This window comes from Phasianus colchicus, chromosome 2 (genome assembly GCF_987193195.1).
Source record: "Phasianus colchicus chromosome 2, bPhaCol1.hap1.1, whole genome shotgun sequence".
Taxonomy (NCBI): domain Eukaryota; kingdom Metazoa; phylum Chordata; class Aves; order Galliformes; family Phasianidae; genus Phasianus; species Phasianus colchicus.
The window spans coordinates 49,419,548-49,434,463 of NC_143437.1; the positions used below are offsets into that span (position 1 = coordinate 49,419,548).

The 14,916-nt window shown below is 36.9% G+C and overlaps 1 protein-coding gene across 4 annotated transcripts in view; it reads right to left on the reverse strand.

Moving 5' to 3' along the window:
* Positions 1 to 14,916, reverse strand: part of RGS17 (regulator of G protein signaling 17) — a 69,877-nt gene that overhangs the window by 22,125 nt on the left and 32,836 nt on the right. For 3 of the 4 annotated variants that reach the window (XM_090135618.1, XM_090135617.1, XM_031611834.2), the window contains exon 2: positions 6,664 to 6,807. The exons of the other annotated variant lie outside the window; for it this stretch is intronic. In XM_090135618.1, coding sequence (XP_089991744.1) covers positions 6,664 to 6,782 — 119 coding nt within the window. In that variant the 5' untranslated portion in view covers positions 6,783 to 6,807. The remainder of the gene's footprint in view (positions 1 to 6,663; positions 6,808 to 14,916) is intronic. 4 annotated transcript variants of the gene reach the window in all.

Consider the following 14,916-nt stretch of genomic DNA (forward strand, 5'->3'; position numbering starts at 1 on the left):
TGTCTTCTGCTTGTTTTTCCAAATGCTGAGAATTTAGATTTCTTATTTTAAGTAGCTGAGGGATCATTGAGAGGCTAACTTCCGAGCACTATGCATTTAAGTCTTTGCCCCAAGCTCACCCCGTGGTGCATTCCTGTGACAAAAGAAATGTCTGCAAGGCAGCTTTCTCTCATGGCCTTGCCACTCAGGATCAGTGGACTTAAAGACAAGGTGATTTAAAACCAATTTTCTAAAATATTGCTTTATACTGTGTGTGACAGGTTATGTAATGGATTTTTTCCAGCGTTAAATTCTACCTGTCAGGAAACCTAGTGCTTTTATCCTCAGGAAGCACCAGTGCTGCCCACTGCAATGTGATAACCTTGGGCAAAGCAAGCTAGGCTGTTCATAGAGGCATAAAGCGCAAGTTCCCAAGCAAGTTAAGCCCACTATCCCTCAAGATAAATTATACTCCATGAGAGAAGGGGAATGTTTTCATTTTTTACCTCTGTAACCACAAATTATAAAAACTGAAGGAAGTCCTGGAATATTTGAAAGAACAAAAATACTTAGAATGAAACACCTTTTTCTGTTAAATACTTTAAAAGATGACACGTATTTCAGTAAAATAGAGTGCAGTGTTTTCACTCTCATGTTCTGCAGTGTACACTAATTCCCAGTGCACCTTTACACATTTGCTTTTCTCAGGTCTGATGTTTTGAAAAAAAGAAAATAGAATGCAGAGAGTAGAGTACATCTGTTTGAGATATGTTAGCCTATGCATTCAGGGAGGAAAAGAAGAATTTAAAAATTAGATATATTAAAAAAAAAAAAAAAAAAAAAAAAAGCAGCAAAAAATATTCTTCAAAATGAGTGCTTTTTGCTTCAAATATAAAGATATTTTTTTTTTTCTCTGCTAAAAGCTTAAACAAAACCCTGTAGCCTGGGTGTCCCTTTTTGTACCAGCCCGTCCCTCCCCTTCACCCCCCCCCCAGTTTGCTCCTAGCATAAAACTGCTGCAGACAGAAGCAGAATATGGATTTTGTTTTCCACATATTTCAGAACATGTGGGTATAATTTAATGCATTAAATTGCTGGGAGTTTTTGTTGCTGCTGTTGTTTGCTTTTATTTCCTTCCCCTCCAGACTTTCTACCATAGTTAAATAAAATAAAGCAGCAACAACTATAACCCCAAGGATTACCTTGTATAGAGTCATGCAAAGCTTAGACTTAATTTTTCAATGGCAAACTAAATGCTGAACATGCTGGAAATCTATTATTCATCTCAAAGTACTAGAAGTGTGAAGGACAGATTTTATTCATTTATTTTATTTTACTTAAAGTACCATTCATGTTATCTTATTGGTTGAAAGGATGAAAACATTGAACCCCATAGAGAAAAAAAAATATTAATTTAATTTAAAATAACTCCTTAAAACTGTATCTGCCATCTTGCATTCATGGCACAAGTGACAAATATCTTTTTGTAGTCCTAAGTCAACTACTAAATCCATGCAAGGAAAATGTTCCCTTTAATAAAGAAAAATGTTTCTGTAGCAAAGTCTTCAGGAAGAAGTTTCAGATCTAACTCACAGAAGTTATGGGCAAGTTTTAAGAGCTAGAAGGGGAAGGTTTCTTGCCAACAGTAACTCCTGTTTTCTGCCAAGCTGGCAAATACTCTATCTTCTTTGAGATCTCTTGTGTGTGGGAAACCAGTTACAAAAGGGTCACAAGAAATCAAATGGCAGCCATAACTTTTGTACGGGCACAGCTCAGAGACTATTAGGCGTATGAGCACCTCTTCTGCAAGAGCCTTTAGCAACTGCTTTAATGGCGCATTTTAAGGAAAAGACCTTTCAGCTCAGACCTATGAAACAAGCTACAGAACCAGGTATAGTTATGTGATAAGCTTCACTTATTCCAAGGAAGCTTTTTGATGTTCCCAGGCTCCTGCATTGAAAAAGTCTCTTGCAGGGCAAATCCTGGACATCTCCTGAACCTTCCTGTGTGTGGTGAAAGAAGAGAGAGATTACCAGGCATGAGAGTGTTTCAGAGCTTTGAAATTCACTGAGCACCTTGTGAAATGAAGAGGACTCCTGTAACTCCTTGTCTAGGTGAGAAACAAAAGCAGAAGCAAAATAAAATACCCAATGTTCCCACTTTAGTGTCTTGAGTTTCTGAGAAGAATGTGATTTGCAAGTGTTTTCAAGAAAATGACTGGATTGATGTCTGCTCAGGAAGCTGAACTGGCAAATCACTAAAGGGGGTGAAATAATGGGCTTCCACCCTTCACTCACTGGGCTGAGCTCAAAGCAATCCATAGCACTAAATACTAAATCCACAGCACTAAATACTAATAGTTCAGCTCTCTGTAGGCAGTGCAATTGAGGAAATTATAAACAGTCCTTCTAGGAGAGCTATGGCAAATTTTGCCACTCTTAAGCTACCTAGGTCAATTATGCCTAGTGAGGAAGTCTTTTCTTTTTTATGGGAATGGTGTTTTGTAGGGCTTAAGACACAACTAAAATTCTTGACGTTTTAACGGGGCAACATTTCTGAAGTAAACACTAAGGTCTACATCTGATCAACAGAGAGAGAAATGTGTTACAGGAGACCTCCAGAGGGAAATATTTGCCTCTGAATTGATTGGATAAGCTTTTCTTGTTGATGACTTTAGAAACACTGTACTATCTCCATTAAGGACTAGTTCCTTAGCTACTGATGCTAAGGTACCAGTTCAAAGCTTAATCTAGTTGAGCAACATCCTGACCATGCCTATAACAATTAAATGCCATCTTAAGGAGTCTGTTTATCTCCATCTGGCCAATGTGAGCAAACCTTAATGATCAGACCTGCTCTGTAAATGGAGCAATTTACTTTCCTGACAATTATCTGTGACAATGGATTTACTAAGTCTAAGATGGAGCTGGTTATCGTCATACTAGCTGGTATGTTGCTGTGTTCTGGATTTGTGGACCGAACAGTATTGAAAACACACCAAAATTTTAGTTGCTGTTGAACAGTGCTTACACTAGCACGGTCAAGGTCTTCTCCGTTTCTTAAACTGTCACACCAGCAAGTAAGCTGTGGGTGCACAAGAAGTTGGAAGGAGACCCAGCCATGACAGCTGACCCCAAATGACCAAAGTGGTATCCTATTACATATGATGTCATACGACAATAAAACTGGGGGAAAGAAGGAAGAAGGGAGATGTTCATCTTTCTGGTGTCATGCATGATGAGCCCTGCTTTTCTGGAATTGACTGAGCATCTGCCTGCCTGTGGGAAGGAGTGAATTCCTTGTTTTACTACGCTTGTGTAAGCAGCTTTGCTTTACTTATTAAACTGCAATGATTTCAACCCACAAATTTTATCACTTTCACCTTTCCAATTCTCTTCCCAACCCACTTGGAGGGAAGGAGGGAGTGGCTGAGCACTTGACTGTGGGGTTAACTAACAATAATGGAAATGTGCTCCAATTGCTTGTTACCTTTAAGAAGGAATTATGAGAGGAAACTGTTTATAAAAAGATGTGCTGAAAATTTCTCGATCCAAACTGTTGTTGTTAAGTCTCTATTAGGCAAGGTATTATTTCCTCAAACAAAGGTGCCAATATTTGCCTCTACTGTTATGCAAACAAAAGACTTAATGTCTATTCTGATTTTAACACAGGGTAGGAAAAAAAAGGAAACAAACATCACATGTACAGAAGACACTTTTAGCATTGCAGTGATTTGTATGGAGATACAAACTGTTGGACTAACTTTTCAAATAGATATAAGTTCTTGCTATGAACTGCCTCCCTTCTCCCCACATTTCTGTGAATAGTTAGGAAGTTGAAGCACCAAAGTATATTGATATAAGAGTTGTTCACAGTCAAAGAAGCTGAAGGAAAAACAGAAGAAAAGCCTTCTTATCTTGATATTGACAGCAAGGGCATTATCATCACCATTAATGAACCCAGCTACACTTCCAGATTGGTATCTCCAGAGAAATTCAGGTTACTCAAAATACTTGTGAAACTACAGAAAGCAAGTAATTACAATAGGTTCAGAGAAGCTGTTAGAATGATTGATTAAATCTTATATCGTGACTCTGGAGAATTACCTACCAAGAATCACATGTATAATGAATGACTAGCAAAATTTGTTTTGTATTTTTTTTCTATTTTATTAAGACAAGTTGATGGAGAAAGAACAGCAATCTGTCTGCCACCTGGATTGTTCAAATTTTCCAGACAAATTTAGAACTAGAACCAATTTGCTTTAACTCTGATTCTGAAACATTTCATATTGCCTTTTTCAAAGTTTTGTCCTATCTCCCCTCGTTTGGGGTTTCCTCTATAGAATCATAGTAGACAGAACTGGGAAAGACTTATTATATTATCTATTTTATCTTTTTGATTTTAGAAAATAAAAGCAATGTCATTATCCAATTTGACTAATTGTTTTGACTTAATCTAGAAAATTAGTTTAATTGACAGGATTTCTGCATTTTCAAACTAATGTACGTTATCAAAACCAAACCAACCAACCAAACAACAAAATAGCACTAAAACCAAGAAAGATAGGATATTAACAGCAGAAACAGTTACCAAAGCAGCTGAAAGGACATCCTATATTTTAAAGCAATAAACACTCTTAGGGTTAGTATGCATAATCCATTCAAATATTTAATGGTATCGCATTCCAAGTAGTGGAGGCAGTTCAAAGGTAACAGAATTCATGAAAGCTTCAAAACAGTGTATTTGTCAAATAAGGGTTCTTGAGCTTTAGCATGCTTAAAAAATATAACCAAATGTTAATAAATTTTAGAAATTAGACATACTTTTATGATCATTCATGTTCCAGTATGTAAGGCAAAATCCAATCCTAACTATACATGCACAAGGTTGAATTCTATTTCTATTCAATAAAGGGATATTGTAGACATGATGGATAATTCTATGAAAGTTTAATTTTAGGGATGGTTAAAAAAAAAAAAAAACAAGACATTAGGAATAATAAAAAAACAAGAGCAAACAAAAAATTGCTGTGTTACAGCAAAAGCACTTTTTGTACTCATATCTACACTACTGCAAAAATTCTGGTCACACGTCAAATGGGAGACAGTAGAATAGGAAATGTACATAGAAAGACACAAGGTAGGTGGATAGACAGCAAATAGATATGTATAAAGATCTGGGTCAATTTCTGTACCTCAGATTATAGATAAGATTATGGAAGAAAAGATAGATGAAAGGGGATACAACAGAACATTTTAAAAAATGATCATTCTGAATAAAATTATTCCCTGTTCCTCAGAATCATAGGAGCAAAGAAGAATCAAATGAAATTATAGTACATTTAAAAAAAAAAATAAAAGGGATTAATAGATGATGCAGAGCACAGGTCAAATGTAGAATAAATTGGTAAGAAAAACCTCAAATGCCAAAATTTTAGGCAAGTTCAGGAAGTCACTTTAGAACATAGAAAAATTAATGAAGGATAATTCATCAAGGGCTATAAAACTTCTGGGTCAGGAAGTTGTTAAGTTGTTGATTCCCAGAAGTTGTGAGCTTTGCTGGGATAAGGACAAGGAGGTGGATGTTCACGTCTTTAACCCTTTCCTTCAAGCCTCCTTGGGTCACTTCTTGAGGTAAGATTCTGAGCTCAATGGACTTTTGGTCTGTAACAGTACAGCTAAACTTAACACAAAGCAGAAAACAACAGTAGCAAAACATCCTTCCTTTTCTTTCCGTTAAAGCACTTCTATCTTTTTGCTGCATAGAATGAAGACATTACAAAATATCTTGATAAAAGCATGAGCATTCACTCATCTTTGCTCCAAACATTTACTTGTATGTATTTTTAAATGTACTGGGGGCAAGTAGGCTCTGATTTTAGATTAGAGGAAGAGGGCTGATTCAAGTGAAAATAATACAGATACACAGAGAATCATTACTCCAAAGAGATTGAAGTGCGTAGGTAACAGGATGCACAGGCCCTGAGCAGCAGTGCAAGTCAATTAATTTATCTGTTAACATTAAATGTTCACAACAGTAAGAAGTAAAGAACTGATGTCTCTCAAGATACTGAGAATTTAAGGCTATTTCTGAAATTGTGTTTAATTATTTGACTTTCCAAGCCAATTCTTTGTTCAGCAATAGACAAACATAATTCCCGAGCCTTTTTTTTCACTAAAATTTTGACACACCAGTCACTGGTAGAAGTAGAATTTAAAGCTTGTGATTCCAAATTTCCAAATTATAAATTATTTAACAACTAACCGATAATATAAGCCTCCCTTTTTCCCTCCTGAATGCAGAGAACTACAGTATAAAAAGGAATAGCAGAAAATAAAGATAAAAAAAAAAACCTCACATATTTTGAATGCAAAATATAAAATATTCAGTATGAAATTTCACATATATTAGTTTTATAATGGATTTTTTATCATTTAGAACGATTGAATTTACTATTCTCTCCTCTTCCCCCTCACAAGATTCCCCCCTCCACAAGATGCCTAATTTGTTAGGCAATGATTTAATGTAAGGGGGGGGAGGTTTGAGTGTGTGCAAAATGCTGAGTTGTGCCTCTTGGCAGCATTCCTCTCCCAGAAGTTTGCATGCTCCCAGTACTTGGCACTTGCCATCGTCATTGTTTACCTGTTGTGGATATGGAACCAAATATACTACAGGACATACCATGAACAGCTGCAGCAACAGCACCAACAAAAGCAACATGTGTTGTTGGGCCTTTGGTTTCCAGGTGCTTGAGACACAGCTGATGTTCCTTCATTTTGTGACTGCTGCCTCTTTCTCATTTCAGCTACTTCAGTGCCCAAGTGGCTATAAGAACACAGACATAAGAGATGTACAGAATTACTATAGACCATCAGGAAGTACATTCACATTTCTATAATATCCTCTAATGTTATTAATTCTCACAGCTTGTGGTAACAGAAGCATGTGAGCATCAACTCTGCTAGCCAAGTCATAGTTCTGCCAGAAGAGGAGTTTCCAGAAGACCACATTTCAGTGACAAGCTTATACTACCATGCCTTTCAATCATATCTGCTCTTATCACTTCGGATGGACTAAAACAACTGTTATACTCAGCTAAACACCAAGTTACACAGCTTGGGTAGCACTTGCTAGAGTCTGAGCCGTTCATTACCATATGAATATCAGAGCTTTTTCCATGGTACTAAAGTTTTGGCAAGATGGTTATTCACTTTAAAGGTGAGTTAGAAAGTGATTTTTTTTAATGAATGAATTAATTAAAGCCAGTGTGGACTTCACTGGTCATTGTCGGACCAATGAAATTGATATAAGTGATGTAAAAGACACGGGCAGTAATGACTGTCTGTTAATAATGAGCCAAGATTACAACATGTCTGAGAGGTTTGCTACTTGAGAATTATTTTCCGTAAATAAAAGGAAAAATAAATATATATTTCCAATATACTCTGCCAGCTTTGGCACTATTTCTGGTGTCAGAAGATTTGCTTTTGCTCATTGCTGGTCCTTCCTAAATTTCATTAGGCCAAGGTAATTTTCTTTCCAGTGACCTGCACTATATAGCTGGAAGTAGTATTCCATGCATCACTAAGCTAGAACATCTATTGCCAGGTTATGTTACTTCGGAAAGTTTAGATGCCAATGTCGTTCTAAATGGTTCACATCTTTTTACAACAACTGTTGTTTTCCCAGAGTAACAGTTACTACAAGCAAATGCAAATTAGAATAAATGTAGTACTTCTGTTTTTGAAAAAAAAAAAAACAAAACATTTTTTTCTGTAGGGAGCAGCACAGTTTTAAGCAAATGTGGTTAGGAGAGGACATGGTGTCAGCAGCATATGCTCTGCCCCTCCCCATGGGCATTCTGCAGTAGCCAGGAGTGTTGAGGAAAAGTGGGCTCAAGTTAATTTGGCACTGGGATATGTCATACAGCAGTAACTGAGAGATGTCTGTACTCCTTCTACATGCACTCAAACAGCAGCTGTGAGGGTTTGCATCTACATGGCTTGTAGCAAGAACACCAAGCCTTAGAACTTGAACCCATGCTGCAAAACTCAGGTTTGGTGCTCATTTCAACTTCCTGCTAACATTTCAGCATATATTGAAAAACTGAGTCATTCCTATAGTGCTTTAGTTAAACTAAGCAGTGGACAACCATTTTATATTTGTTTCACATAACATAGTTTTTATTTAAGCGGAATGAAACCCCCATCACTTCTATCATTCAGGTATGCTTCCAGAACTCACTACCTACTTAGGCTATGGATGTTATTTATTACTGTTCCTGATGATTAAAATTACATTTTAAAAAATCCTGTTTTTCTCTCTGTTGCAAAGATTTTGTTAACATGAGATACTACTACACAACTGGAAGAACACCTCTATTTCTACAGTAGTTAGGAAGGAAAGAAGTACTGCAGCACAAAGCGTAGCTTAAATAGGGATAGCATAAAGCCACATTCTTTAAATTACAGTGCTGAACTTCTGCTGACTCTGCATGATGCATTTAAATTATTTCATAGATAGCTGTGCCATGCTGTGAGTAGTACTTACTTCAGCAGGTGCAATGACTATGGGTAAAGGAATTAAAGCCAGGTATTTTCACAGGGAACATTTGCTTCTTGTAAGACAGAGGTTCTCACAACATTACTATATAATCACAAAGATGTATTAGTTTCAGAAACCAGGGAGATTACTGTGATTTTTTACACATTTTTACCTAGATATATAAAATGTACTATTACCATTGTTGAAAAATGGCTAAAACCTGCTTCGCTATAAATACAAGGTGGCAGGATAAATGTTATGCATTCAGACATATTGATGACAACTGTGACTTTGCAGTACTTTTAAAATAACTTCAACACAGCACAAGCTGCTGCTGAGATAGATGACTCTCTGCCTTTGCTTCTGCAGAGCTCACAGTCTCTCATTTCCTCACCTGAGGGTGCAGGCAGCAGCACTTGTGCAGGCACTTGATGAATAGGATAAAACCGTATACACATTTTAAAATTAATCAAGACCATCAAATGAAACAGATAGGATTATGTTTATTCAGTTGCATAAGCATAGAACCCACAACTGTAATTCTCAACACACCTTGGCAGGCATATCTCGGGGCAGAGGCAGAACTGTGATTTCAGAGGAGTGGTCCATGTCCTCAGCCCTGCCCAGCAATTTCTACCATTGACTGCATGGCCAACCTTCACAGTCTTGCAAGACTGGCACTACATGGTGCTGTGAGGAATCACGGGCCTTCAGTGCACAGCCTTTCTGGAGGCATGGTGTTCTCCAAGGGTGCTCAGAGCCCTCATGCATCTGGTCACTAGAGTGGTACTGCTTACCTTGCTATCGTCTGAGTATGAGCCATGAAGCATCCAGTTTCTGACCACACATCAGCCCTTCGCTATAACTAGCATTACATCTTTTTGGAAAGCTTCTAATCTAAAGCTATCAGAAATATGAAAATTCCACCCTTCGGTGCAAAACAATAATATATTTACTGTGGATGAAGTAGGGTGAGTGGAAATTTTAGTTTCATGTTATTTAGGTTTCATGTTGCATTTCCAAATATTGATATCATCTATGCCAGACTGTAATTGATTCTGTTAGATTATTTATGATGCAGAGGCAGGAACATCTTAATTCTTGAGTATATTCAGGAGCTGAATCACAGACAGAGGATTTCTATTTGTCCCAAGGTATGAAAAATAAATTTAGAATCTTTAATTCAGCAAGTCAGTCAAATGAAGTAAACTATTTTAATGAAAACAAATACAAAAGTTAGTAAGAAACTACAAAGAATACTGTGAGCTGATATTAATCAGACCTTCTAGGATAATGGTACAAATTGCATATATGATTACCAAGATATCAGTTTGCTTTTTATGTTTTTCAACATTTTCATTCGTCTCTAGCTTGGCAATAATGCCTAGTGGTGAAGGTGAACCTTTATCTAGTAGAAGCAGTATTTCTCCTTGATACTATGATTTCTCAGACCATCACAACACAGGTTCAAGATCCTTCTGCCAGTTTTGCACCAGGTTCTTAGCCTGTTTGGTAGCATGATTTATTAGTAGTATTATGATGTTCATTTGTGCTGATCAGAAATCAGAGCAGTATTCCATTTTGCTTTACTGATTTATTCTCTTGGGGATAAGCGGATATTATGTCCCTCAGAGCAACCCTATAGTCATGGAGGATTTCATTTCACACAACATCTGCTGCCTCTACTCTTCAGCTGAGGAATGTAACTCGAGGGTACAGCAAGCGCTTATTATACTTGTTATGAGACAGGTAGCTCATATGAACTTCAAAGCAAGAAAGTCCCTACAGCTCTCTGCACACCTTCAATATTGCAGTGCAAGAGGAATATGAAAACTAAAAAAAAAAAAAAAAAACCTAGATATCCGGAGTAAGGTTTCCTGTCAGTTGTGGAACTGATGGCATAAGGATCTATTTTTGTGTTTAGGTGGTGTAATTAACACTTTTTCCTCTGGGTACTCAGGAGTAATTACTAGAGAAATTCCCTTGTGCACAGAAGAGTGTATAACTTGGGAAGATAGCTCAAAAAAGTGACAAAAAACACTGGTTTATTACATTTATAACTGAGAAGTCCCACTGAATACTGAGTGCAGTCATGTCAAATTTTATACACTGCCTCTAGAAAATGAAAAGAAGGTAATTTCTGAATTCTACCTGTTCTTTTCTTCTGTTTCCACCTCTCTGTCCCTCCATCTCCTTGTACTTAAGTTTTAAAATGGTTTCATAGGAAAATCCCAAGATGCTAGATGCAGCACAAAGCACAGGCAGCATCATTACAGTGGCTCTGTTGATATCCATCATCTAATGAAAGAAAAACATTTGTTTGTTTGTTGTCCTCAACAGCCTGACATTACTGCCCTTCAAATTATCTGAACTTTACTTTTGGCACTGCCCTGTCCAGCTCTCTTTGCTAGTGTTGTAACTCCCCTATCTGCATGACCCTTCTGTAACCTTTTCTGTTCCCCTCTCAGGATTGAAACAGCATTCACTGGAACAGCTCAGGTGCTGGAAAGTCATAGAAACCTCTTGCAATTCCATTAGGGACTGATTTTTTTTTTTTTTTTTTTTTAAATCATATCTTCTCAAGCTATTCCTTAATGTCTGTTTTGAAAAAGAGATATCATGTGAGGGTGCAGATAAATGCACTATGCTGTATAGCAGGCAAGTAATATTATATCTTTTGTTGCAGGTAGGACACAATAACTTAGTTTTCAGGACAGAAATGGAGCAGAATTTGTTAAAGCAATCTGTCTTTTTGTCAAACTTTTGCAATAAAAGAATAAAGTCACCTCACCTCAGAAAGGAGCAGTTAATTACAAGGATATAGAGAGTAAATTACTCTGCAGGCAAGAAACTTAGCTCTTAAAATACTTTTCTTAGGTGATCTGGCACATCAGCTCTTCTACATTGCTTTGCTTCTTTTAATTTTTCCAATTAAAGAACCAAAACATCATCTGTGTAACTCAGATAAATTCAGACCTTATACCAGTTGATACATGCCCCAGATACAACTCTACTGTTCTTCACAGATGCTTGTACTGTTACACAAAATATAAAGACTGTTCACACTCAGTCTTATCTGTGCTCTCTTCATTCATCTAAGGGAGTGTCTAAGGGGTACTAAATGATGGCAAACTGAAAGATCTTATCAAATGTCTATGAGCTATAAAGATTTCCATACGCTCCTGGCAATACTGAGTGAATAGTGAAGTCAAGACAGCAGAAGGTTATCTTTTGAAGTGCTACTGACTACCTATACATGCTCACGAAGCAATGACATTTGTTCTCTATCTGAGATATCTTAACACAGATACATTCTCTGTTGTGCCACTGGATCTTGACAACTACTTACATTTATTTATTTGTGAAATATTAAAGTAATAGAGTAAAATAAGGTTACCAGAAGAAGCAATGTAACTGAGTTACCTTGGGCTCCATTTACTTATTTCAATGTACTGGTAGTCCATTAAAGAGTATTAGAAACTACTGGTAACAATGCACCTAAATTCCTCTGAATGTATCCTACTTGTAAAATTTAAATTAATTTCAGCAATATGGAAAGTTTAAATATTTCTATTGTTAAGAATAAGCATTTCTGAAAGAAAGATCAAAGCAAACTTGATTTCTAGAAACCATTCTGTTTAACAGCAGATGTGTCAGAACTTTGAAGTGTAACTCCAAATTTAAACAAATTTGTTTTCCCATGTTCTTCCAAAAAAAAAAAAAATCTATATTTTGCACCAAGTCTAAGCTCTAAAAAGATGCTAAATATGTTACTAGAATGGAGCACTGCTCCATGAAAATTCATTTAACTTAAAATTGCGCAATTTTGGCTGAACATTCTGAAGTCTTTGCCTTGCATACAGTAATACTCTTTTTATGACTTTTCTAGGCATCCTGTGTGCTCATAAAGGATTTCTGAGATTTCTTTTTATTATCTTTTGTGGTAAACTTAGGAACCTCAGGAAGCCCAACTGAAATTTCTACAATACTCATCAAGTAGATATGCATTTGTACTTGCGAATCAGACGTTACTCCTAAGAAACAAAACATTAAGTCTGACAGTAATATACATTATTGAAAAGTTTGAGATGCTTGCATGTGGTTTCTAAAGAGCAGTACTAAAATTATGATTAAGAGCGCTCTACAGCCTTCAGAAAGATTTCATAAAAAGGAAAAAGAAAAAACTCATCAGGAAAGCTTTAATTTTTTTTTTTTTTTAAGCATATTGTTTTTATTTTTACAACTTTGAGAAACATCTGAGAATCTCCTATTATGCTATATATCTACCTATTGATTGTAGCTGGCATGGTTGCATCTGACTTAAGACACGTGAAGCCACCACGCTTTTGGAAGATGCAAAGATGTTCTCCTTAGAGAGAGAATAATTACTTTATTTGTTGCTAAAAAAATTAAATAAATGTTTGTTAAAGTCCATGACCCTCATCATAAAAGAAAACTATAATACACTAGAGAACACAAACAGCTTTACTGCAAGCATTAGGGCTCTGGTTTCTAAATGTGTTTATCTGTTCTTAAAGCCGATTTTCTGTATGGAAAGCCAGAAGTCATTTTTGGTGATATGAACTGCACAGATTTTGTACAAGTTTCAGTGAGTATAGTTTTTCTTAATTTTTGAGTCAGTAGAATTTGTAGCAAGTGTAGGAGAAAAATATTTGTATGTGCAAGGAAATTATCCAACAATCCTTAATGCTGGTGAACTTCATTTTCTGCACTTAAGACCACACCGGTAAATTTCCACAGGCAAGAAACAGCAGCAACTTTACATAAATGATGCAGTATTTAATCAAATAAATGCACACAAATTTCATTTATAATGCGCATGTTACTATGAAGTGAAAAACAAAGAAGGCATTATAAAAATGGTTTTAGAGTGAAAACAGATTTTATGAAACCACTTTGGATGTGGCTCTAGTCTCTGAAATGACTAAAACCATCATTCTTCACTGTAAAATGAACATTTGCATCTTCATACAAAGTACTTTTTCCCGCCTCCCCCAAATTCCCTCCAGAAATAGAAGTTGCAACTTCAGACAGAAGTAGCCTGAAGGAGGCTTCTATAAAGTAGGTCTCCTGTAATAACATGACTTGGTCATCATGCTGACTGACTTCTGAGATATCCTCTGACTGGATCCTCCTGTGTTCCAGCCTTCCTTTCCTCACACATCAAAAATACAAAAGAAAATCAAAAAAGTGAAATAAAAACATTCAAGAGATTAGTGTGACAGAGAAAAGGGTTTTCGCTAGCACAGCAGAAAAAGAGGAAGGGAGCAGAAGGTGGCAGGAAGGAGCAATAGGTTTAGGCATCTAGCATCCTTCTGGATAGCTGGAAACAGTGGGAGGTTAATGCAAGTGCACACTACAGATAGGCTTAATAAGAGCCTGCTGCAGCAAGTATCTGCCAATAAGAAAAGTGGGGGAAGGTTGTTGACATATTTACTCTCAAAAAAGTAGTGCTTGGGTTGTGCATATACACATTAGTTCCTGTGCCTCTTCCAATCCTCACCTCCCTCCAAGCTATGCTATCTTCCATTGAAAAGCAAGCTTCTAGTATGTGTACTCCTCTGACTGGTGCTGATGCTTGCTGACTAGAGGAAGGGAGAGGAAGCCAGTTTCTGCTCATGACAGGGGATGTGCTTTTTCCTACCATGCTGGTATTTAGATTCACAGAACTAAGTTTAAAGCCTTGGTTCTCTCATTGCATTGTGCTAATAGCAGAGTCCTCGATTCCACCTTGCTATTTTCTCTATTTACCTTTCTTATTGTCTCCTGACAGCAAACTTCTCTCTTCTGACTTCTTCCTTAGCTGTTAACTCTGTTTTAAGAGTACCTGCTGTATCCGTATGATAGAGTAAAACACTGTCCACTATTACTCTACAGTGTGCCCACCACCATCCCAAGTCTGTAGCTGCAGTCCCTAGAAGCTTGGGCTTTTGGTTTCTAGCCCTTGGTGTGGCTAACCACTCGCTCACTTGCATAACATGCTCAGATTTCTGGCACTACTATTCCTCAGCATTCTTATAATTACATCTCTGTCACATCAAGCCTTTCATTATGTGTTTGACTGTCATAGGTAGGTCTTTATATATCAGAAAAGATGGGGCTATAATTAGAATCTGATAAGGTACAAGGAATGATTCAGCACAACATAGAAGGGATCCCTCTCCATCCCTTCCTTGTCATCTGCCAATCTCTTAGTTATCTTTCCAGATGACAAGATCTTTCTGCTGTTTTGTGACTGTCTACATAATTTGTGCTTACTGGTACTAAGATTGGTTCTACACCATTGGTGCAACGTCACTGCATATGGTAAGAGTTCCAAGCACTGAGTACTTTGCAAAGAACAAAATCATAATCATAGTCATACCTGAG